Raw genomic sequence first — 17594 nt, 5'->3', positions numbered from 1 at the left:
CGGCTGCCCCCCATCATCGCTGTGGGCAGGGACTGGGCTGCTTTTCCTCGCCGTTTTGAGGCAGCCTACCAGTCCGTAGGGTTGACGGAAGAGGAGGCTCTGTGGGTCCTGCTAACGGCCCTCGAGGACGACGCTCTTGCAGCATTCCGAGCCATTCCAGTCGAGACGAGGGCCACAATTCAATGGGCCTACAGGGAGATGGCGGCCGTCTTTGAGCCACCATCCAACACGCAGCAGAAGTTATTGCAACGGAGGCAGGGGGAGGCTGAAACGCCCCTCGCTTACCACAGCGCTTTGATGGCGCTTGGGCAGGTGGCCTATCCGCGTATGGATCTGGCTACACTGGACTCGTTAGCGATGGAGAAATTGCTGATGTTGGCGCAGGAGACGGGGATTGTGCTGCCTGTCGTTGATGAAGAAGCGCAGACATCCCTATGGGTGGCCAGGTGCCTGCAATCTCATGACAGCATGAACCGGCGGCCTCGGGTAGTAGCCTGGGCAGGTGAGCCCCAGTTGAGCGGTGCCTCGACCACCCGATCGGCAAGGAGCAACCACACGACGGCGCAGCAGGATCTGGAGCTGGAGAGGGAAGGGACTACGGCAGTACAAGCCTGGGTTCAGCGACAGGGGGAGACCTCGAGATTGGAGGCCTAGGAGGGAGGCGAACCCCCCCTCCCCCAGCAAAGACTTGCCATCACCTGCTTCAGATGTGGTCAGCCTGGACACATCGCCCAAGGATGCGGGAGCGACGCCCAACCAACTGCGGCGTCACCTATATCCAACCTTCCGCCGACGTCCGCTACACAGCCCAAGCAGGCAAGTCGTGACACACCAGACACCCGGCCCGAACCACCTCACGCATCTACGTCGAAGAGTTTGAACGTCAATTACATCCCTCATCCCTTAGCCATCAACAAGGTACAGCAGGTTCCCACTCTAGGCGGCTGGCCACATTCGAGCACCCAATGGATGAAGTTGGCTCGCCGGGTTGTGGCGGTGTCGGCCGGCACATCCGGCACATCGGCAGTGGCTGGCTACATCGAGGGGGTGGAGGTACGCATGTTAATAGACACAGGGGCCTCGGCCACTATCATCTCACAACATTTTTTTGACACGTTGCCATCAGGGAACCGTTAAGTTATGCCAGTAAGAAATGGGTGTACTGCGGCTAACGGAGGGAGCATGGAAATCGTGGGCCAGGTAGAAGCTCGTGTAAAAATTGGGGAATTGGAAATTAAGGGACCTGTATTGATTTCCAAAGCTCTGGCAGTACCATGTCTTTTGGGTACTGATTTTTTTAGTAAAATGCCCCTAAAAATTCTGAGAGATTTAGGATGTATCGAAATGCCGTCAGGACAGTGATTATTTTTTCTGAACTTTCCGGCTAAAAGTCAGGGTGCGAATGGTTCCATTGTTGCCTTGGTAAACGAATCAATAGAGATTCCGCCAGGCACGCAAATGTTAGTCCCTCTACGATACTGCAACCACTTTAAATTGACTGACCCTGAGGCGGGAGTGCTCCTTATTCCTTCAAACATAGTGATCCGCGGCCTCACCGCTGGTGGGTGTGCAGATGATTTTACGGGTGAACCGGGAGCCATTTTTCCAGGTCCTAAATGGAGGAGTGAGACCCGCGGTGGTCCAGGCAGGTACGGTGCTGGCTCATGCGACGGCTGCAGGTTGCGAGGCTGCTTGGTCCCCTGGGGGGGACATCATAGGCACAGTGGATGAAAGGGCCGAGGTTAATGAAAAATGGGCAGAAGAATTGTGTGGGGAAAACCAAAATCTATCCGAGGCACAACGCAACGATTTGCGGTTGTTGATACAATTTTCTGACATTTTTAGCAAGAGCAAATTCGACATTGGTCGTACCTCGCTGCTACAGCATCACATTGATACGGGTGATGCTGCTCCTATTCGACAGAACTCATATCGGCTGAGTCCTGACGAAAAGGAAAATGTACAGTTGGCAGTGGAGGAAATGTTGGAGGTGAATATAATATTTTTGTTAACAAGCCCCTGGGGAGCACCGGTGGTATTGGTTAAAAAGAAAGACAGAAGCCTGAGATTTTGTGTTGATTTCCAAAAATTTAACAAAGTCTCATTGGCAGATGCATATCCACTTCTACAGATGGACGACTCCCTTGATGCATTATCGGGCGCCCGTTTTTTTTCCACATGGGATTTACTTTCGGGGTTCTGGCAGCTGCCCTTGGACGAATAATCAAAACCAAAAACTGCAGGTAGAAAACCTCGAGGGCTGTACCATTTCAATTGTCTTCCCATGGGATTACATTCGGCACCGGCCACATTTCAGAGGCTCATGGAGTTAGTCCTAGCAGGACTGCAATGGGATTGGTGCCTCATTTATTTGGATGATGGGATTTTATTCGGTCGCACGTTCGAGGAGCACTTGCAACGGTTGCGAGCAGTATTCTCTAAAATACGGTTGGCTAATCTAAAATTGAAACCTGCAAAATGTAATCTTTTACAAACCTCAGTACGTTATTTGGGCCACATTGTTAGCACTTCTGGCATAGTGACAGATCCAGGCATGCGTACGTGACTGGCCAACCCCTAAGACGGTAGGGGAGGTGCGCAATTTCGTTGGATTTGCCTCTTACTACCACCGGTTTGATCCACAGTTCGCGACAGTTGCAAAACTATTACATGCCCTGATGGCCAAAAACCATAGGTTTCAATGGGGGGAGGATGAAGAGGCTGTGTTTGTTGAGCTGCAAAGTCGCCTCGCTAATGCACCCCCCCTCAATTATCCAGATTTCTCCTTGCCATTTATCTTGGACATGGATGCCAGTGACCTAGGCATAGGGGCTGTTCTCTCTCAAGTTAAAGGCAGTGTTGAGAGGGTTATTGCTTATGGAAGTCGGGTCCTCACACCAGCGGAACAGCAGTATTGTGTCACCCGCCAAGAACTGTTGGCACTGCAACACGGATGCATTTTCTCGGTTGCCGCTGGAAGAACGGTGTGCGTTGGGTGCGGGACGCTGCAGACCTCCCGGAGCCGACTTGCCAAAGGTAGTGGCTGCGCTTAGTGAGACAGAACCTGCCAGGGTGGTTTCATCCACGGATGATACTTTGGGGCTCACGCTGCTGGAAAGGGGGCAACTCCAAATGGGGGACAGCTGTCTGTTAACTTTGCGGCGCCACACTGAAGCAAATCGCCACAACCCCACTTCTAAGGGAGTCTCGCGAGTTGTGCTCCAAGAAGAGTTGTTGATAAGATTGGACGAGGTCTCAAAGCCTCAGTGCCTAGTGGTCCCTACTTCCCTTTTACTAACTCGAGCGGTACTAACTCGAGCGGTAAACGAAATTAAGCTGTTTCACCTCGGCCACCGAAAAATATCCTAACCTTACAATGGGACTTTTATTGGCCGGGGCTGTCAAATGATGTCCACCATATTGTGGCGGGTTGCACAGAATGTGCGTGCTGAAAGCCCCCATTGAAAAAATACTCAACCCCGTTACAATACATCACAGTGTCCTGAATCAATGAAATGGTGGTACTAGACATCTTGGGACCATTTCCGTGTACACAAAAGGGAAACGAGTTTCTATTGGTTGGAGTAGAATATTTTACCCGCTGGCCTATGGCTTGGCCACTGCCTGACCAAACAGCCGCATCCATCGCAGAGGCATTACACCATGGCTGCGTTTTGGACAAGGGTGCCCCTGAGCAGCTTCTCACTGATCAGGGGCGAAATTTTTCATCCAAACTGCTGCACAAAGTGTGTGAGGCACTAGGCACTAAAAATATAAAAACATCACCCGACCATCCTCAAACGGATGGGATGGTGGAACGCTTGCACAGAACTCTAACATCTATGCTCTGCTAAGTGGTGAATGAGGCACAAACAGATTGGGACTCGCATGTTCCTAGAGTTCTCGCAACATACTATATAGCCCCACATGCCTCTATGGGATCCTCCCCGTTTTTTCTTATGTATGGCCGGGAGAATGAACCAACCATAGACACAACTTAATGTTGTATGCTGCAAAACTACAACAGTTAAAAAACTGATTTATTTTTCTTTCACCTTCACATTCAATCCTCTATCTAGCCCAGCGGTGGTTGGCTATGCACGCCTGGAATCCAGCTTTTTGAAGGCAGTGAGGGTTGGTGGATCACACATTTTTTGTAAAACTTCCTTCCCGTGTGCGTCAAGGTGCCATATACTTGGATAAAGTGTTGCTCCCTTGCACGCGTGGGTTTTTTTCCGCAGTTCCTCCGGTTTTTTCCCATTTGTTTCACTCATCATCATTTGGCATTTTTAAAAAATGGTTTGTTCAGCTTATATTAAGTTTGTTTTGAAAGGCAGTGCCACTCGTTTTTTTTCTCAAGAGACTTGGCAATGCTGATTTGAATGTGTTTGGGTAGCATGAATGGATTTGTATAAAGATCTGTGTTGAGATTGTGTTGAACTTAATTACAGTATACTGCAGAGTTGTGATAGACCGAGGCCGATAAATATTCAGGTATGGACTACATTGGAGCATATGGCAATTCACATTATATTTAATATGTAAAGTCAAATTAAGTGCGAGGACAATATGTATATACAATGTATAGCTCAGAAACGATATTAAACAGTAATATGATAAATGCTCTGTAACTCTCAAGTCAAACTGTTTAACGAATTCTTATACCCTCCTGTCTTCAAACTCCACATAAGCACATGCAAAGTTCTTATTGACCTGTGGCTGCTTACTTAATAAACCAAAAGTTTCCCCCTACGCTTGACTTAGAATACGCACTAAGGGAGGTTGTTTTCGACTTATGTTGCCTTGTCAAACCAACTACTGGCCCTCAGCCAAACGGCTATCGTGCGGTTGGCATGGGGGGGGGGGGTATTAGCATGGGGGTTGGCAAGGGATGTAATGTTGAGGCCCCCCCCCCAATCTAAGCAATTTTTTTACCAGGTCAGGCCCACTGAGCTATATAGCACTTTTTCAGAAGCGACCCGGCCACAAATGATAGCTCAACGAAGTGGCTTATCTCTTTGACATTTATAGCAGCCAAATAATCGAAACGAGTGATGTTGATTATAAATATGGAGGGGAAACACCGGAGGACCTTGAGAAAAATACACGAGACTGCGGGGATCGAGAGAGACACGCAAACTCCAACTACACAGCAGGTGTCGGGGTCAGGATCGAAACCCACGACCTCTTGCATACCAGGCGAGGTTGTTAACATCTCGCCAACATGGCGCCTCTAACTCAGGTGATAATTATGACTACGCTATTGATGCATGTCATTGTGTGATTTAATGGGTGTAACTTGATAGTATGTGCATAGTCAGCATGATAAACTGCAGTGATAAAAATACACGTGGCAGGATCGTGTTCAGTGAATTACAATTGAAGGACTTAAGTCGTCCTTATTGTTTCTGAGATTAGAGGAAGGGGAGGAAATGCATGGCAATAAGATCGTAAAATACGATTACAAACATTTGGGAAACTTGATATTAAGATATTATATCATGTCGCGGCGACTCGAGTTCGACTGCCGCTCACGTCCAGCAGCGGTGACAAATTTCGGAAGCGGTTATTGGCTTCCCCTAAGTCGGCTCAGCCGTAATTGTATATCTGATGCTGTGTACAATCATGGGCACAAGAGACTAAGGCGGTCAGGCATGGTGCTGGTAAAACCACTTCCTCATGCTCCGTTGCTGGCCTGCATGAGTGCTCGTCATAGTCTGTTCAAGGTATTTGATTTGTATTCCCTTTAATTGCCGCGTGTAGAAATGACACGACTCAAATTAAGCAATATTTGGAAGAACGTAATCAACCAGGTAGGGTGTTGACTGTTATGTCAGCCGACTCTCTGTTGTATTGCATTATATTTCTAAGTTTACTAGCTTTGTTTTCGCTTTCATTTGTACCTGCTGATGATTGCTTGTGTTGAAATGGAAACGTCGTATGCTATTATTTAATTATTTTTTCTTTCTACGTGACTTTACCGAAAGAACCAATAAGTAATTCCTGCAGTCACGAAAGCTCCAAATCAAGTTTTACGACTCAAAATGTTAAGTTAAATATTAACTTGTGGAAATGACGCTGCTAGAAGGAACGATGGCCAATGGTGAAGGATAATGACAGAGTGGCAGCCAAGGTACGGAACGCGTCCTAGAGGTCACCCACAGGCAGGAGATGGAAGCGATTAAATCAGCTCGCGTGCGAAATGACGACTTGGGGGAGGTCCTTCATCCAGCAGTGGATCGATCATGGCAGACAAGGATTGTGCTGTACGCGTGGGGGTTTTGCACCGTGGGGAGGTCTCGTACCACCGAGATTGAAAGGAGGATTTGCGTGGATGTTATATACGGCAGTCCATTTATAGATAGCCTACCCCCCAAAATAAAATAAACATGGAGAAATCGCATTAAATTATTGTACTCTCCCGTGTAGGGTAAGGAGCCATTCGCTCTAACAATATCCACTCAGCCCCTCCCCGTATAAATGCTCTAAAGTCGAGTAAAAAACGTTGGTTCAACAATAACCACACAGAAGCAAGCTTTATCATAACGCATCAAACACACACAGACGAGCACATCGTATCATTATTACTAATTTTTAGCGTTTAACATGACTACGTCGTACCGTATCGTGTACTTATATTTTATATGCCCCTCTCAACCTTGTCTAAGACGAGGTAAAGCTCACACACGTATTGTAACGTCATGAGCGCAATATACATGCGAGTATTGTTACAATATGTTTTGAGGTGCGAGTGTAGTTACAAGTCAATAGGATTACTGCTATTGTCATTACGGACCCTCTCAAGCCGGACGGGATGTTACTCACCAAGGCCTGCGGGGTCGTCCGTACACGGCTCCGTGGGTTCCTGGCGAGGACTCTGGCCTGGAACGTCGACGTTCTCCTGCACCCCGAGCGTGGCGCGTAAGAGGTCTGCCTGGTGCCTCTTCCTCATCGGTGGAGGAGGCCACACGGCGTCTGCGTCCGATCGGTCCGTCAGGTTTCTTTGGCGCAGGAACGAAATGGCCTTTGCGGGCACCTCGGAGTACACGACCAAGACCACGAAGAGGTGGACCGAGCACAGGATCACCAGCGACACGCACCTGGTCTCCAACGGTATTGACATCGGCATCTCAGATTTGTTTCGTCACACGCTCCTCTTAATCCCTTCCTTTTGATGCTGCTGATGCTCTCTTTCTACGTTCGGTCGAGTAATTAGTAATCACTGTGGCTGGCTCGCTAACTCGCTCGCTACACGAATAATGACGAATCTGTTATCGGCAGACAGCGGTTTGAAGTCACGGACGTGATATCTCACGACAAAGTGAGGATTGATAGGCAGTGTAACTCTGAACTAACCTCTCTTTAGACCCAGCCTGCGCGGTTCCCACCTTATTGTATTATTTATTTCCATAGTGTGTGGGGGTGGTGACGATGGTGTTTCATGATGCGGAGGAGAGTACGTCTTGGTGTGAATGCATCCAAGGGCTAAGGCGTGGTATCACCACGAAAGAGGAGGTCTCGGTAAGGAGCGGTAAAGGAAGAACTGTTGCTCAGGAGAGCGCTTATGTATGATGCAAGGCTGGAGCCATGGAGTGAATATTGGGGGGGACCAAATCTTTCAGGGGGTCCGGGGGTCTCCCCCCCCCCCCATAAAATATATATATAAATTTGAAAACTAATTTCCTACCTAAAATATTAAAACATTCACTAACACATGGAATGCACTTTTTTATTTTTTACAATAATGTCTAATAGTGTATTGTATTGCATTGTATCATTGTATGCAATGGCAGAGATTAAGGATTAATACTGGTAGGAACCTCCTGGTTACACCAGCCCACAAGGGATTATTGTGTCCGTCGTGCAGGGTGGGGCTGGGTGGGGAGGGAGGGGATGGGTGGGGAGGGGAGGGTGGGTAGGGGCTGGGTGGGGAGGGTGGGGCTGGGTGGGGAGGGGAGGGGCTGGGTGGGCACGGTGGGGAGGGGCTGGGTGGAGGGTGGGAGGGGTGGGGCTGGATGGGGAGGGACTGGTCACCCCGTGGTAACGCCACGTAGATAGAAAAATAATAAAAAAAACTATATGGCGTGAGCGCTGCTAAGGCAGGGAGTTATAAAGGTTTGATATCGGTGTAGCCCAAGGGTCAGTGGGCGGGGCTAGAGATTAAATTTGCATGTAAATGTAAGATAGGAGAAATCTTGATAAACGAAGCTGTGGGGGTGGTCATTGTGTTGTAAGAGATTAACACGTCAATGTAAGAAATTTTCTTGTAAATGTAAGCTAGAGAGAGCTCGGAAAGGAACATCGCCACATGGAGGTGGAAAAGGATGGCAAGCCGCCATTTACTAACACAGCTAACGGTGGCTGTGTTAGTGAATGTAACTCAGAGTCTAAAATAACTGCTAGCATAGGTAGGTAGGAAGGGAACAACACAGCCAGTTATGACCTAAACTGGTTAATAACGTCCTTCCAATGATTGCTCAGTTTGTACCCATCTTCTCGGTTGAATTTGTGTCGGTATTTATATATCTGGATGGCTTCATGGACGAATCTTTGCTGATAGCCAGTGGATTTGCAGAATACCTTTATCTTGGCAAAAAACATTTCTTGTGTGCCCACAGCGTTAAAATATTTATCAGCCACAGCTGAGGTATTGGTCCTACCGTGTTTCAGATCTGCCTTTTGTTCACAAACCCGATACCAAGACATGTCGCTTAGTTTCCCCAATGTAACTGCTGTCGCAGACACAGCATAGTTTGTAGACACCAGGGTATTGCATGTCAGGGATCACATCCTTCACAGATGGGATCAAATCACGAATTTTACGTACTGTTGAATTGTACCTGGATCTTGTGTTTGCTCATGATTTTGGAAATCTTTTTTGTGACCCCTGCTATGTATGGCAAGTTTATGGTTTTGATTGGGTCCTCAGATGGTTCTTTCCATACCATAAGGAATTGTAATATGTATTATTTGATAATACGCTTCCAGGCTGCACTAAGCCTGTAGCTGTCAAAACGATTAAAGTTATTTCTATTTCTCTCAATTTCAGTTGCTCGTGATTCTGAAACAACAGAAGTTCTCTAAATTAGCGCCGATACTGTCTTCGTTGTTTCTCCCCTTGGCCAACGATGTACGTATAACTTTGCATTGTATAGTGAATACCGTGTAGAAAAGTGCCTGATAAGTGTTGTTTATCATTAATATTAGACATCTGGCAGTTCACCAGCATTGCTTTAAGTAACCACAATGGGACGCTTAATGGGGAAGCCATTCGAGGGCTTCCATGTGTAATGACAATCGAGCCTGCATGCGGTCTGAGGGGACTAGTGGCCACGGGACGTAATGACAGGTGTATCAGTTGTGAGTGCGAAGGAACTGGTGGCGACGGGAATGTTCGAGAAGGGAGCGTGGTCAGGTGACGGAGGAGGACGGTAGAGTCTGCCGGTGGAGCGAGCGTCCAGAGTCAGTGAGAATGATCGAGAAGGGTGGCGTGTCCTCGTGTTAATATATAAGGGAGATTCGTGGCAGACTCGGGGCTGTTGCGGTGGGATCTCCTCTGGATGTCAAGTGAACGTATCTTCAATGAAGTTCCATCTCAAGAGAAGTGTGTCAAGTCGTCATTGCGCATGCATTGAACAAAAAAAACATCAAATTCACACTAACATAAATAAGCGTAAATGCTAATAAATGTGGCTCATCTCCATCTTCTCTGCAGCTGACTTGACCAGTGTCACTCGATCTGTATCGTGTATCTCTTTTCACATATTTGTCTGTTGTTTGAAATGTATCATCTTTGTCTCCTCTGTATATCTCTCTTCCTCTTCTCTCGTCCCACTACTGCACCTCTACATTTTCTACGTCTCCCGTCGTGCTACATCGCTATCTCTCGTCTGAATCTCTTCTCTCGTTTAAAGAGGAGTTCATCAATTTAAATGATGCGGACCGAGGTGGCGGGGGCGCAGCATAATGTCCGCTTCGGTTCCTCAAATAGGCTCAGAAACCTACTAACCTGCTTGTACGAATGTACGTTGAACTTCTTTCGCATCGTAGGTAGCCAACCGCGCTCGTCGGATGTGCTTGGCAGAGCAATTCAAAGCCTTTCAAATATAGACGAATGAAATATTGGAGACAAAGCTGAGACCATGTGTAAATATAATAATTAATTAATGACTTACACATTATTTGCTCTGTAAAGAAACCAATATGTATAGCCCACGTATTTCTACTGTTTGATGTTCCAGCGCATAATACTCAATACGTATTGTAAATAGCAGACTGTATCACGTTCAATAAGGTTGCCAACATTTGTTACAACCCACAAAAGAAAAGTTTCAAACTCCGTAAGCCCTGTTTGCATGTTCGGTAATGCACATTATAGCTCACTGTCACTATAGTTATGCCATATTTGCTTTTCTGATATATGTATTTGTAATGTTAAATGTAAGTTAATCTTGAAATTATTTTTAAGTTGAAATATGTTTACACAGTGTCCTCATAGAGATGATGGGAGTGGCTAACATTGTCTAATATTGACCCATTGCTTATTTTTGAAAGAGATCATGTTTTTAATAACTTCAGTTCCAGGATGTTCCAATGAGGTTCTATCATGACACAATGCATGTCCAGCAAATTTCGTCAGAACGCACTCCCTCCCCACTGAACGTATAACAGCAGCACGACCACACGGTGTAACAGCCTCACATTCTGATGGAACCACTACAAGTATTCTGTCAAAGGTACAGCCCTGCATTTCTTGCTCACACCACTGCTGGTGGACGGGCCTCCACCAACGTGAGCTCTAGAAGTCTCCTTTAGATGATTTTTGGCTTACTTTTTCATGTTCGTCTTTGAAGAGGTGGGGATACACACACTTTACCCTGCCACATGCATATCGACTGTGGTGAACCAATTTTGTACACTGTTGCAGGAACAGGTTGGAACAGTTAAAACCTGGCAAAGATAATGGACTATGTTATTTCAAAACTACAGTGGCATAAATCTGGGCTTACATTTGTAATGATAAACTTCCGCGACATGTTGTATAGAGGGTACTTCTTTTATTTCTCACACGGGCATAACACAGGCCAACCTTATCCGTCTTACTCTGAGTACAACACTTAGATATTAACGTCTCTACTAGCTCCACACAGCCAATCACTCGGTGTGGTCCCACCGCCCTCACTCGACTACGCCGCTGGTTGATGGCGTCACGAAGATGGCGATGAAAACCCTGCAGGAGATCTTCCACGTCGCCGGACGACGGAGAGAGATAACGGCGAGCAGCGACACAGTCCGGACCCAAGAATCCACACACGAACGCTGAGCCCCAGTCCGTCCACGCTTATATCTCCCCAGGCGCGACTAGGCTCTGCCTCCGGCCATGCCCAATTGTGGAACCTTCGAGCAGGTTCCCGGAGCATCTCGACCAACCCCGCCTATTACCTTTGCCCCAGATACCTCTCCCTTTCAAATTTGATGTTGTCTTAGCGGTGCCCATACCCATGCTTCTCTTTCCGAGCCAGCAGGTGTCACGATGTCATTACATCACCCCCCATAATAAAAAAGATAAACGTCCCGGCTAATACTAAAGATATACAGGTAAGTGCACCCATGCACAGGTTAAAGTACGACAATAACAGAGCTATCAAAACAAGACTCGGGTATTTTCTGAGAAGGCGGAACAATCCGCAGGAACAATTAGAACACCTAATGAGGAAACCTGTGCAAAATGAACAAGATGGAGGGAAGAGAACACAACTCAACAACCAACCACATTCCCCTCTCCCATTATTGAGCAATACCCAGAATAATGAAATCAACGGAATCGCAAGCTGTTAGACCGGGTTCGTGACGCCGGTCTGTCGATGGGGATGGTTTTCCTCTCCTGCTCGGGCGGTGTGCACACCACCGGAACCCCCGGAGAAGCGGGTTGCAACATCGGTGGCACAGGTGCAGCAGGTTCGGCAGCAGCAGGCAATTCCTCGCTTCCAGCGAGGTTTCGAAGTCTGTCCACGGTCACAGGCTCGGACGCTGTGGGTGGCACGACACAATCCTTCTGACGCATGCCCTCCGCCCCCACTATCCCCGGCTCGTCGTACACACCAGACACCGGCAGAACAATTTTTGGAGATGGAGAGGCAACCCGCGGAGGAACAAACAGCTTCAACCGAGATAGATGGATAAACCAACGGTGACGGCCCACCAGTATACGCACACACTGGCCGTTTGATCTCGACCACTTCCACGGGACCTTGCCAGGGCTTATGCATTTTATTGCCAGAAAGGGGAAACCCCTATTATCATAATTTAATACTGGCAAAGGAGGTCTCGTGATGTAGCTGCTCACCCCGAGCTCTCAATGTCCTGATAGTACGTTGTCTTTGTGCTATTCGCCATTTGGCGTCCTCTGGTCTAACATTGTTTGAGACTAGGCTCTAAAGAAAGCTGTCTCTGGTGTGGACCAATCAGTTTCAAAGACAATGCATATACTGTACCTACGGGCAATGCAACCATGCCCTGTCACCAATGGACCACGGTAGCACGTGAGCCTGTTCCCCCGCATTGCGATCATTGGGCGCCTGCGCTTTGGTGGCGTTAACTTTGGCCGCTTCCCGAGCCGAGAAAATGCATTTAGGCAAATGTTCCCTTCCATAAATGAGAAAAAATGGTGAAAATCCCATGGAAGCATGAGGGGCCATCTTATGCGCAGCTAGTACACTCAGAACATGCAAATCCCAATCCGTTTGCACTGCTTCAACTGCCTGACAAAGCATGGAGGTCAGAGTTCTATAGGAGCTCCACCATCCCATCTTTCTAAGGATGGTATGGTGATGTTCTAATTTTCTTAGTGCCCAAAGCATTGCAAACCTCGCGCAGCAGCTTTGACGAGAAATTGCGCCCCTGGTCAGTGAGCAGCTGTTCAGGGGTCCCTTTGTCCATTACGTAACCGTGCAAAAATGCCTTAGCAATTGAAGCCTCCTGGTCAGGCAGCGGCCAAGCCATAGCCATCAGGAGAAATGTATTCCTTCTTGGAGGGGCAGGAAAGGGCCCAAGGATATCGAGCACCACCAATTCGTTGATCCGTGAAACCAAAATGGATTGCAGCGGAGGCTGGGACTTTCTCTGCAGCGGTTTCCTACGTGCACATTCTTACACCCTTGGACCAATTGGTACACATCACTGGTCATACCCGGCCAATAATAATCACGCTGCAGTGTCAGCAAGGTCTTTTGTACACCGAGATGTAACAATTTATCCTCGTGCACCACACAAATCAATTCACCTCGAAGAGCAGTGGGGACGACAACATGACAACAGTCCAACGTCCACATCAATAGGTCATTATGAAGAACCAATCGCAGCCCATCAACAGGCGCAGAAGTTTTTTGTTCCAATTCCGCGTGACGCCACAAGACCTTCAGGAAATCATCTTCCGACTGCTCGCGAACTCATTCAGAGCGTGTAAGGTGCAAAACTCTATCAGCAGGTGCAACCGCTCAAGCGGGCTCTCTGTCATTCGACGCAGCCATGGCGGTAGCCGAACTCGCCGTCAAGGGTTTACAATGGCCCACACCCGACGAACATGAACAACTAGACGATTGAGGCAACCGGGACAAGGCGTCCGCTTTGTAATGCCAAACACTTTTCCGATATATCACGCGGAGCGAGAATTCCTGTAGAATTTTGAGCTAACGTGAAAGTTGGCCAAAAGGTTATTCAACCTTCAAGCAGTACTGAAGGGCCGCCTGATCCTTCAGTAAAACTGTTGAATGAAATAGGCCATGGCTAACAGTTCCCTTTGAGTAACACAATTACGCCGTTCTGCGGAGCCAGGACACGGCAGCCGTACGCGACCAATTTCTCAATCCCGTTCTTAACCTGGGACAGGACGGCGCCTATGCCCGTATCACTAGCGTCTGTGTCAAGGATAAATGGCAGGGAGAAATCAGGATACTCGCGGGTGGGCACGTCGGACCACCGCTCATGAAGGGCTAGGAATGCAGCCTCTTCCTCCATTCCCCATCGGAACCTCTGGTTTTTAGCCGTCAAGGCATGCAAGGGCTTAGCGACCGGGGCAAATTGCGGTACGAACCTGCGGTAGTACTACTCAAACCTGATGAAACTACGCACATCACCCACGGATTTGGGGGTCGGCCAATTGTGAACACAAGCCGTTTTCTCTGGATCCGTGGCTACGCCCTCAGTGCTAACAATGTGACCCAAATAGCGCAAATAATTTTGTAGCAAAAGACATTTTGCAAGTTTAAATTTCAAATTGGCTGATCGCATCCTAGTGAAAACAGATCGCAGCCGCCGGAGATGATCGTCAAAAGTGCGGATGGACACAATGATATCGTCCAAATAAATTAGTCCATTGCAGGCCAGTCAAGACAAGTTCAATGAGTCGCTGAAATGTGGCCGGAGCCGAATTCAAGCCCATCGAAAGGCAATGAAATTAGAAGAGTCCCTGAGATGTGCAGAACGCGGTTTTTGGCTTCGACGACTCGTGAAGGGGAAGCTGCCAAAACCCCGATGACCAATCGAGAGTAGAAAAAAAACGTGCACCGAACAAGGCATCTAGAGAGTAGTCCATGCGCGGAAGTGGGTATGCGTCGGCCACAGAAACCTTGTTCAACTCACGGAAGGCAACACAAAACCTAAGACTATTGTTCTTTTTCTTAACAAGCATGACGGGCGCTTCCCAAGGGCTAGTAGAAATAATATCGGCGGCCAACATGTCGTCGACCGCCCGTTGCACATGTTCCTTTTCTACTCGACTAAATCGCTACAAGTTCTGATGAATAGGGCAGGCCTCCCCTGTGTTGATACGATGTTGCAACAGGGAGGTACGACCAATAGAAAATTCACTTGTGTTGAACACGTCGAAGAACTTGCACAGGAGCGATTACAAATCACTTCGCTGCTCCGAAGACAACTGCAAATTTTCCCGACACAGCGCTTCTGCCCATATCCCGTTTACAAATCCAGGTTGCTCTACTGCACCAACCACACCTCTTGACGCAACGGCATCATTCTCACAGAATGCGGTCATGGCGTGAGCCAAAACCGTACCTGCCTGAACTGCAACCGTACCCAGACCCACGTTAAGCACTTGTAAGAATGGAGCTTAGTAGGTGCGAAGGACCGTCTGTGCGCCAACTAGCACCAATCCGCAAGTCGACAGAGTCAGAAGCACTCCAGCCGTCGGATCAACATTTCTCAACTTTTTGCGATAGTGTAATGGTACAAGCATCTGTGAGCCTGGCAGGATCTGCACTGAGTCCCTAAAAAGAGCTTGGACATACTTTTAAATTTGGAGCTTTCGTGACTGCAGGAATTACTTTTTGGTTCTTTCGGTAAAGTCACGTATAAGGGTAAAATAATAAAATAAATAAATAATAACCTAAATAGTTTTTTCTTTTATCCTTATACGTGACTTTACCGAAATAACCTAAAAGTAATTCCTGCAGTCACGAAAGCTCCAAATTTAATAAAGAGCTTGGACAGTGACACACGCTGCCGTACGCACATGCGAAGATGGCAAAAAAAAATATTTGCGACCCGACGGCATTTCCACACAACCCTGATCAACCATAATTTTATATTTATTATTAGGCATCCAATTTAGAAAATCGGTACCCTAAAGGCAGGGTACTGCCAGCGTTTTTTAGATTAGTACGGGCCCGACCACAGCGACCTCGCGAATTTTGATGCGGGCATCCACCTGTCCAACGATGCCCATGCTCCCACCATTTGCCGCGACACAAGTATTAAAGACAGGTCGCACTTGTCGAGCAGAAATCGACAACAATTGAAAAATAACATCGGAAATAATGGTGGCCGAGGCTCCCATGTCCACCAAGACACGTACCTCAATACCCTGAATAGAGCCAGATACTGCCTAGTAAGCCACAGCCGCCGCGGTCACCCGACGCGCCAATTTCCACCACTGCGTCATAAAAGCTAGGCCACCCATGCGTAACCGTATTTTGTTGCCCGGTGTCAGTGTGTGTGTCATGCTGAGTGCGGATGAACCCTGAATCATTAGATGTCTGAGATTGCAAAATGGGCCGGGTGTCTGATGTGTCTCAACTCGCCTGTTGGGGTTGAGATTGAGCCCTTGGAGGAGCAGTGGGTGCCGGAGTCGTGGTCGGTGTCCAAGGACGGTTCTGGCATCCTCGCGCGAAGTGCCCCGGTTGACCGCACCCAATCTTCCTGCTGACACGGTCTCCAGCTCCACTGATGCCGCACAGCGTCCTCTCTTCTCTAGTTCCACACCGGGAGCGCAGCAGCATCATCAGGCGGAATCACCATTACTTTACTTTCCGTGGCGACCACCCCTTCGGCTCCCCGTCTCGGCCGGGGTCCCCTGTCCACGCCGCCATTTGAGCCCATCGCTGCAGATTCTCGTCGGCCTGAAGACACCTGGTGGCCCACCAGGATGTCTGTTTGTCTTCGTCACACACAGGTAAGACCACACCAATTTCTCTAGCCAGTCCCAACATTCTTTCCATGACGAGCGAGTCGAGGGCCTCCAGATTCACCCCAGGGTAATCTGCTCCCGCCAATGCCAACAGCGCGCTGCAGTAGGCGAGAGGCGTCTCGGCCTCCCCTCGCCTAAGCTCAAGAAATTTCCTGCACGTGTTGGAAGGCGGCTCGTACACGTCTGCCATCTCAGCATAAGCACCTTTTTGCTTTTTTAGCAGCAGGAATAGCTCTGAAGACAGCAAGAGCGTCGTCATCCAAAACAGTCTGCAGAGCGATCAGCGCCTCCTCTTCCGTCCAATGTACTGATCAGAAATCCACTTCAAACCGCCAAGTGAAGGAGCTCCAATCACCTGCCGCAACGAATTATTTAATCTGAGTTAATCTGCGAGTAGGATCGGTTCCACTTTCCATGTTCCTAGCGGCGGGTACCACGTCTTGCTTATCACGCTTGCTTCGTAAAATGGCGGACTCCATCCGCGCCTCTCCCGTGCCGTCCGAAATGGCGGCGTCCTGCTGCGCATCCTCCTCGCCACATGTAATGGCGGCTGTTGCACTTGCGGACGCTCCCGCCAGGATGTCGACTCCGGACTCCTGGTCGTTCCTCCCCGGCGATGTCAGCGCTGAGCGCCCCGCCACCATAGTCTCCGTGATGAGCCATACCGGCTGAACGACAATGGCCAGCAACTGGTCCACCTGCTTCGACACCTTCCTCCAGCCATCCTTGGGCTGCTGGTGCGGAGATGCTGCATCTGGATCCACTGCCTCTGGCGCAGTTAACTCCACCGCCGTGGCTTCAATAACTGGGACCACGGTTCCCGGGGTCGGCAGGAGGTCTTGGGCCCCATTTTCATCGTCGTCGGAAGACACCACAGGTGGGTTCCGTTTCTTCTGATGTTTGGACATACTGTTTTCTTCGCTGTTTAACACAAGTTATTTTTCTTTCCAACCACTTCTGACTCCAATGTAATGAGCAACATCCGCAACACGTCATATAGAGGGTACTTCTTTATTTCTCAAACAGACATAACACAGGCCAACTTTATCCATCTTACACTGAGTACAATTACATAGTAACGTCTCTACAGCGACACATAGCCGATCACTTG

General features: G+C 48.4%; 1 protein-coding gene across 1 annotated transcript in view; it reads right to left on the bottom strand.

Moving 5' to 3' along the window:
• Window positions 1-7454, bottom strand: part of LOC144726683 (beta-1,4-galactosyltransferase 2-like) — a 36559-nt gene extending 29105 nt beyond the window's left edge. The window contains exon 1 of the mRNA XM_078605474.1: window positions 6826-7454. Coding sequence (XP_078461600.1) covers window positions 6826-7129 — 304 coding nt within the window. The 5' untranslated portion in view covers window positions 7130-7454. The remainder of the gene's footprint in view (window positions 1-6825) is intronic.
• Window positions 7455-17594: the final 10140 nt, after the last annotated feature.

This window comes from Lampetra planeri, chromosome 24 (genome assembly GCF_965212315.1).
Source record: "Lampetra planeri chromosome 24, kcLamPlan1.2.h2, whole genome shotgun sequence".
Taxonomy (NCBI): Eukaryota; Metazoa; Chordata; class Hyperoartia; order Petromyzontiformes; family Petromyzontidae; genus Lampetra; species Lampetra planeri.
This window is presented reverse-complemented; position numbering and strand designations above follow the sequence as displayed.